This window comes from Sinocyclocheilus anshuiensis, unplaced genomic scaffold (genome assembly GCF_001515605.1).
Source record: "Sinocyclocheilus anshuiensis isolate Anshui unplaced genomic scaffold, SAMN03320099.WGS_v1.1 scaffold681, whole genome shotgun sequence".
NCBI classification, from domain to species: Eukaryota; Metazoa; Chordata; class Actinopteri; order Cypriniformes; family Cyprinidae; genus Sinocyclocheilus; species Sinocyclocheilus anshuiensis.
The window spans coordinates 1069891-1077866 of NW_015537978.1; the positions used below are offsets into that span (position 1 = coordinate 1069891).

Here is a 7976-nt window from a genome sequence, read left to right on the forward strand (position 1 = left end):
TTTTTGTTTTGTCCTTCATGCCTCTTTAAATGTATTTCTACTGAGCAGCCGTTTGTTCTCAAGCTGTTTCATGTATCGTGTTACAAAGAAATTGCACCACTGAAATTAAAGTTTAGAGTACATTTGAACTGCTGTTGTTTGTTTTCGGTTTCATCTCCTCTGTTCTGTTCTCTTTTTTTGTTCTTTGTGTGTGTGCAGTGTGCTTTGAGTGAGTTTTTGAGATTACTGAGTGTGTGTGTGTGTGATATTGTGAAAGTAAGCAGAGATGGATGAGAAGCTGTACCAATCTCTGGCACGGCCCCACCCCGGCCTGGAGCTCAGTTACTCCAGCTCATCTGAAGAAGAGGATGGTACCAGCCTTCATCACAAACACTATAGGGAATCACACACCCGCACCGATTATGAGCCTGACCGCAGATTCACCTACAACAGCCACAAAGTCCGCAGGAAACCCTTGGAGCAGCCCCAGAAAGGTAGGGCCTACTGTTTGTGTGTCAGGATTGTGTGCCATTCAGAATAGAATGTTTTTTTTAAAGTAAATTTAAAAAATGTTTTTAAACAATAAAAACAAATAGTTTTTTGAAATTTAAAGAATATCATATGTTTTTGAAAGAAATCTTGTATGTTCACCATAGCTGTATTTATTTGATCAAAATACAGTTGCAATTTAAAATAACTTTTTTTTTTAATTCATAATAACTGTATTATAGGGCTGGGCGATATGGCAAAAAATAAAAATCTCGATTTTTTTTTCAGAACATTTAACTGATTCTCGTTTTTTTTAATGATTTTTAACTAGTCAACTTCAAAATGTAACTACAACATGATTCAAGAAACTTTTTCTTTATTAACCCTCTAGTTAAAGAAAATTCTATTCCAAGTGCACCACACATGAAGTTGTGAACATTATGCAAATGTTAAAATAAATTTTACAAATCACTTGTTAAATATCTTTGCAGAAAAGATGCATGAACTACAACTACATCTTGTACAAACTTGTCTTATACATTTTATATGTTCAGAAATAATACAAGGACAATGCTTTAAAAAAAATCTCAAAAGTCTATTTCAAAATGATTGAAGGTATAACACCAGTAGACTATTATTAACTATAACAACAGCAGCTTTCAGCCTGTCACCATGATGCAAACATGAAATATCAGACATAGAGTAGTAGTTCTTTACAGGTTTTTTATTTGCTTGTGCTGCTTTTCCATTGTTTTTCTATGTAAACATGGACTGTTGCACTCACATCTTTTGCAGTGTCTGCAGTGTCATAAAATGTTAATTCTAAAATGCATTCTAAAAACGCGGCACTCAAATTAAAAGAAGTTCACTCCCATCTGCTTGCATGTTTTTCCTATTGCACTGCCCACGTCGCATCTTTGTCAACACCAAACTGCATTCTGTGTGAATGGTGAATAGCGATATATAAATGACTTTTCATCAAACCACTGCATCCTTTCTGAATAAACATTACAATAAAGTCTTACTGTAATCTCGAAAATTAAAGTTTGTCAAGAAAGAGATTATGGCAATAACAAATAAAAATAAAGCAACTAGTAATGCTTATTTAAAAATTAAAAAAACACACAAAAAATAAGAATAGAATTGTTGCAGTATATAGTTTTTTATTTAATATGTAGAGTAGCTTCATTCATATATAGTGATCAACTCATATAACGCGTAATGGATGTCAAACGAAATTTCCACAAGGATATGTGTGCATGCTTGCTTGTGTTTGAGTGAGAGAGACAGCATTAAAGGGGTCATATGATGCGATTTCAAGTTTTCCTTTCTCTTTGGAGTAGGGATGTAACGATTAACCACCCATAATTAATGTCCCTCTACATTTAGTAGATGGGCACTGGAGCTGTTATCATAAGCATCTGACATTGCATGAAAGGCTGCATTATCTAAAAGAGATCATAGTTCCAGAGTTGTTTTGTTTGTTGTTGTTGATGGTTGCTTTAATGAAAGTGATTATATGGCATCATTTCTTAGTGAGGAACAGGATTCTTTGAAAACACTCACTGTAAATTGAAATGAGCCATCAACTGACACACACACACACACACACCAAACATCAAACACTATTGTCATTAAATAATAATGGGATGTGTGTTTTACTTTTGAATAATGATTTACAATTTAAATTTAAATAATTTTAATAATATAATTTATTTCACCCTTTATTCTTCTGCCTTTGATATTCTACATTCATGGAGGCATTTTTCTTGTCTGAGTCCCAAGGTTGGAATATTTCCATTAATTAAAGGATTCCCCACAACTAAAGAACACACACAAGCAATGTTCCCTTTCATTTTTATTCTTGCTGAATAGAATTTAGTTCTGTTGAACCGTTCACCCTCCTAAACAGATACATTTGTGGTATATGTAAATTGTTTTTGATAAAAAATCTAAATTACATTAATAATATAAAAAACTCCTGAATGATTATCTATTATGTATTATATACATCATTAAATATGTATGATTAAATTATAGATAATTAATAAAAATATATACTTAATAATAAATGATGTTATCCAAATGGCATACATTTTATTTGTTTACTTGTTTAAACAAAACAAGACAGAAAAATAATAACGCATGGGCTCTGTGGGTTTCCTTTTGCAAATTATCAACTCCACACAGCACTTCTCAAAGCTTCATGCTCATACTGAAAATAAAAACTCATTGGACATGCAGAAAGTTGAAATGGTGCCCATTCATTTAGTTGTGATTCAAGAAATGTCAAGCTGTTTCGAACATATATTTACTCTCAGCACTGAATTTTACTTCTCAGCTGTTCAAAGGCGCGCGCTGTAGCCTGTATCCTTTCATTATCAAAGTGCGAAATAAACTACGTGCATGCAATGTCGTGGTCAGTTAAGTCATGAAGTTACCAAAAAGGCGATTAAAGCTGCCTTAAAACTGTGCATGCATGTAATATATTTTATATGAGTCACATTTAAGAACATGTCTCTGAAATGGTTTTCAAAACTGTCCTGGAGCAGCCCAGCACTGTCTCACTCATCTAACACACCCGATTTAACTCGTCAGCTCATTAATAGAGACTTTAAGACCTGAAGTGGGTCAGAAAAGGTAAAAAGAGTTGAGAGAAAATATGATGCGTCCGATCCGTGTCACGTTCAGCAGCGGCAGCTCTTAAAGAAACCGCACCCAAAATAACTAGCTGCTGTGATGTCTGTTAATCAAAGGACAAAGAAAAAAAGAGGAAAAAAATAACTTTTATAGCTTTAAAGATTCATCTATATTTAATTTAGAATTTAGTGTTTGATAACTAAATTAGAAGTTATTTTTTAAGGTCTAATAAATGTTAAAATTGATTGCTCTCAATTATACTGTAATGTTGAATGGCTATAGTCAATGGTTAAATATTAGGGGTGGGGGGCAATTTTATAGAGAAATCAGTATTGGTATTATGGCATTCAGTCATAAAAAAAGATGCCATTAAACAAATATTAAAAATATACTGTTATATGTTCATGTACAAATATATGTTGTTTGTACATTCATTTAAAGATTGAATGTGAAATTATTGCAATATAAAAGTATATATAAAAACTTTAATGTTAGGTGGGATTAATCGTGATTAATTTCAGAAAAATGTGCGATTAATTAGTTAAATGTTTTAATCGATTGACAGCACTAATATATATATATATATATATATACATACAGTATATAAAATATTTATATACATACATAAGGCGGTGGTTGTGCAAGTTACAGTGAGGCTTTTTGTTTCCTCAATGGAATTATTCAAATGCTACATGCAGAACAAAACATTCCGTTCCAGTTACCACAGAAACAGCATTATAAAGAGAGAGAGGGATAGAGCGAGAGATGGAAATGGAGACAGAGAGAGAGAAAGGAGGAGAAATGGAAAGAGATGTAAAGAAAGGTCTTTCACCCATTCCTCTTACCCTAGCTTTTTCCATCCGTGTCTGCTCATGGACGAGTGTGTATGTGTGTGTGGGTCAGGCCGAGAAGCAGGGGGTCATGTTCTCAGTGAAGGACAGAGAAGTGCATCGTGGGCAATTAGTACTGAGATGATTAGAGCAGGGAGAGCAGTGAGAGGGGTCGCCACGGAGACAGGAGTCAGAGTGGCAGAGGAGAGGAATCTTAAGGACACTTGAGTAAAGAGCTCACTTCTCACACGCACACACAGGTCTGAAAAATCACACTTCCTGAACACACACTTAGTGCTACACACTTCCAGAAAAACCCATCAAGAGCCCATCACCTTTACCTGAACAAATGAAGAGAAGAAATGTGAAAAGAAGAGAATATTTAAGGCCAAGAGAAGAAATGAGATGAGATGAAGAAAAGAAATGACATAAAATAAGAAGAGGCAGCACAAGATGCAAAGAGATTGAGAGAAAAGAGAGAAAGAGACTGAAGTATGCTACGAGTATGTACATACACTTGCTCAAAGTGCAGTTCCCTAACTAGTCCAAAAAGGCCAGTCAGGATGTGATGAGATGAGAAAAGAAGACGAGGAAATGGGAACAGATGAGATGAAAAGGGACTGGATGAAAAAAGAAGAGAATGACAGCGAGAGTTAAATAAATTAAAAAAATTATCTTAAGAGACCTTTATAATGTTACAAAAATATTTTTCAAATAAATGTATGCATTTGAACATTCTATTAATTAAAGAATACTTTTGCAATAATTGATTCCTCAAAAATATTAAGCAGCACAACAGTCTCCAACAGTTTCATTTTATAGTTATATCAGTTATAATATTTTTTTGCCTCATTCTGTAATAAGAAGCAACATCAGGTCACAAAATGAAATTATTTCAAACACTCATCTGATGTTGTGGGGTAAAATCTTGTTCTTAAATGTTCTCTTTCATTGGATAACGTTTCATATAAAAATAATAATTTCTGAAGGATCATGTGACACTGAAGACTGGAGTAATGATGCTGAAAATGCAGCTTTACCACCACATTTTAAAATATATTCAAATGGAAAACAGTTATTTTGAAGTGTAATAATATTTCACAATATTAATGTTTTTACTGTTCATTTGATTGAAAAAAGCATAACATACTTTTTCAAAGACGACTAGTAAATAACACTTTGTTATATATAAAAACATACATTTTTAAACTGTATTGTATGTCTGTCGCTAAATGTTATCAATGCTTTGACAATATAAAACTGACAATATAAAAAAAATGTTAAAAAATTTTACCATGCCAATAAAGCTACTTCAGAGAATCTTTAGAGAATGTGGTTTGTGTGTGCATGCTAGAGTGAGTTGATGTACTGTAAGCCTAAAAATGAGAGAGAAAAGTAGTGCTAGTACACACACACATTGAGTTTCTGTGTATGAGTGTGCTAGTGTGTAAACCCATATGTCTCCTACACTCTGAGATTCTTGGGGGAATTTAAATGGTTTTCACATTTTGTGCAGTTAAAAGCAGAATTCTTTTTTGTTAAATATTTATTTGAGGTTTTATAAGCCATTCTCCATCTCTGAAGACAGAACAAAATTGTTTCTCAGCCAGGCTCCAGAAATCTCAGCAGTCAGTACACAGCTCCAGCACTGAACTCTAATCCACTAGCCTATGTGTGTGTGTACTAAAACTTTGATTTGTGCAGTACATTTCATTAATTTATTCCTTTCTCTTTCTGATTTTCACAGATTTCTCGGACCCCTCCCAGACCGGGTTCCCTGATTTCCAGACCGAGCTTCATGCGGCCAATCAGGAGCTCGCTTATCCTGGAGGCGTGTCTGCCGGTGTCTCTTCCGATCCCGAATCCGAGGGCGGCGCCTCCCCTGACCACGCCCTACGGTTGTGGATGCAGGAAGTGAAGTCAGAGCACAGTTCCTGTCTGTCAAGCCGAGCAAACTCTGTCCTGTCTCTCACCGATACGGAACAAGAGCGCAAGTCTGAGCCAGAGAACGGTACAAGATTATTTGATATTATTACATATTATATTATTACACATTTTTTGTAGGTCAGCCAGATTATGGTGGTGATGATGATGTTCAATAATATTTCATTCTTGTGTGTGCGGGTTACTCTAGAGTGCCCTCATCAGTGTATGACTTTACAATTTTAATGAGAGTTGCCGCAGAGGGAGATACACACGCAGTTAAACAGACTTCCTAGTCTTGCTGCGCACACACACTCTCACACACACACACACACACACACACACACCACTTTCTCTACGCTACTCAGTGATGCAATATTTATGCGGTGCACTAATAACTACTTCGGTCTGTAAACTACACTCCATTATCTCACACTCATACTCTCACACACATTAAGGTTATGTTCTTGTTAAACACACTTACATAAGGTTTTATTTGATTGACGTCTGCGGGAGCAGACCATTGTCTTGGTGATGATTTGGTACATCTGGTCATGTAGCACTTTCATCTCTCCACACAAAGGATTCCTACTTCTCCAGATCTGGAGTTTTCTCCACAGTCGTTCCTCGCACATCAGAGTTGGTGCTTGTAGTGTTTTTGTCTTCAACTGTAATACTTGACTTGGATCCACTATCTGCTTTTTTGCTTTGCATCTCTCTTCCACGCACATAATGTATGCGCTGTCTTATCAAAGTCGCTTTGATAAGAAAGTGCCTGCCGAGAATATAAATTCAAATGTGAGCGCCAACAGTATGATGTAGCGTCTGCGTAGAATCATGCATGATCTTTGGGGTTTTATGGCTTAAGAGACCCTTTTAGCTTTTGACAATTGCATATAAATTACAGTCCTGGTCACAGACTTTACACTTATATGGGTGCTAAATGGCCAATGGTTCCCCCCACTATCAAGGAGATGCTAAACAGTTTCACCACTCTCGTCTCCCCATTGAACTTCAAACACATTCCAAAGAGACGTAAATGACCCTCGGGGCCAGGCACCAATGGGCCTGGCTGACCAAGCAAACTAACACACACACACACACACACACACACACACACAAACACACACACGTAAAGACCTTTACTCTATTTAGACAATAATTGAGCAGTTACAAATATATCTGGTATATTGCATGTGTTGTTTGTACGTTTCCCTATTAGATTAGCTGAGTTACCACTCGTTATTTGTATTAGTTAAAGCCCTAAACACTGATATTCAGGTGTATGGATGTATTATTAATCATAACCAGTTATAATTAGTCATAAATATTTCCTTGTTGAGCTGATTTACTACAATGATAACGCTAAAACAGTGTTATATCAATTAGTTAACTGCTAAATAATTGCCATATCATGGAAAACATGGAACTACTTACTTTTTGTAATGAAAGAGTTTTATACACTCTGCTCGGGTAGCCTTCCCAACATTAGGAAAAAGTCTCTGGAGTTTCATTTTCATTTATTTCACTTAAAAATAAAAATAGGCATTATTTACTCATTCTCTCGTCAATGCATCCATCATCTTGGAATGTGTCGATGGTCAGTTGAGGTTTTAAACGAAATCAGGGTGAAAAACAGAATTTTCATTTTAGGGTGAACTAGAGGTGGGCAATATGACCAAAATCTTATATCATGATATAAGTAATTTTATTTCAACGTAAAAATATATATTATGATATAGTTAAATATATAATTTTTGCTTTAAAGGGGTCATATGATGCGATTTCAAGTTTTCCTTTCTCTTTGGAGTGTTACGAGCTCTTGGTGCATAAAGACGGAAAAACGCAGGGACCCGGCCCGGGCGGGGTCTGGGTGTGTGTAACACTGACCTGCGTTTCGAGCAGAGGGTGCGTGGGTAGTCCGTTGGTTCGTCTTTCCACCAGGTTTGGCGGGGGCCTGGACGGGCGGGGCGCCTGCCCTGCGATCGGCTCCATGGCGCAGCTTTGCTGGAGGCCGCAGGAGCGGGGCGGTGACAGGGGGGCCGCCCTCGGCGACGGCAGCAGCTGCACGCCGGGGCAGGATGTACCTGATGGCCTCAGTCTGCTTTGGTCAGC

General features: G+C 36.4%; 1 protein-coding gene across 1 annotated transcript in view; it reads left to right on the forward strand.

Annotated features, from left to right (window-relative positions):
- Window positions 1-215: 215 nt before the first annotated feature.
- The window catches only part of LOC107672860 (teneurin-1-like), a 110654-nt gene continuing 102893 nt past the window's right edge, over window positions 216-7976 (forward strand). Inside the window, 2 exon segments of the mRNA XM_016466238.1 lie at window positions 216-473; window positions 5686-5949. Coding sequence (XP_016321724.1) covers window positions 266-473; window positions 5686-5949 — 472 coding nt within the window. The 5' untranslated portion in view covers window positions 216-265.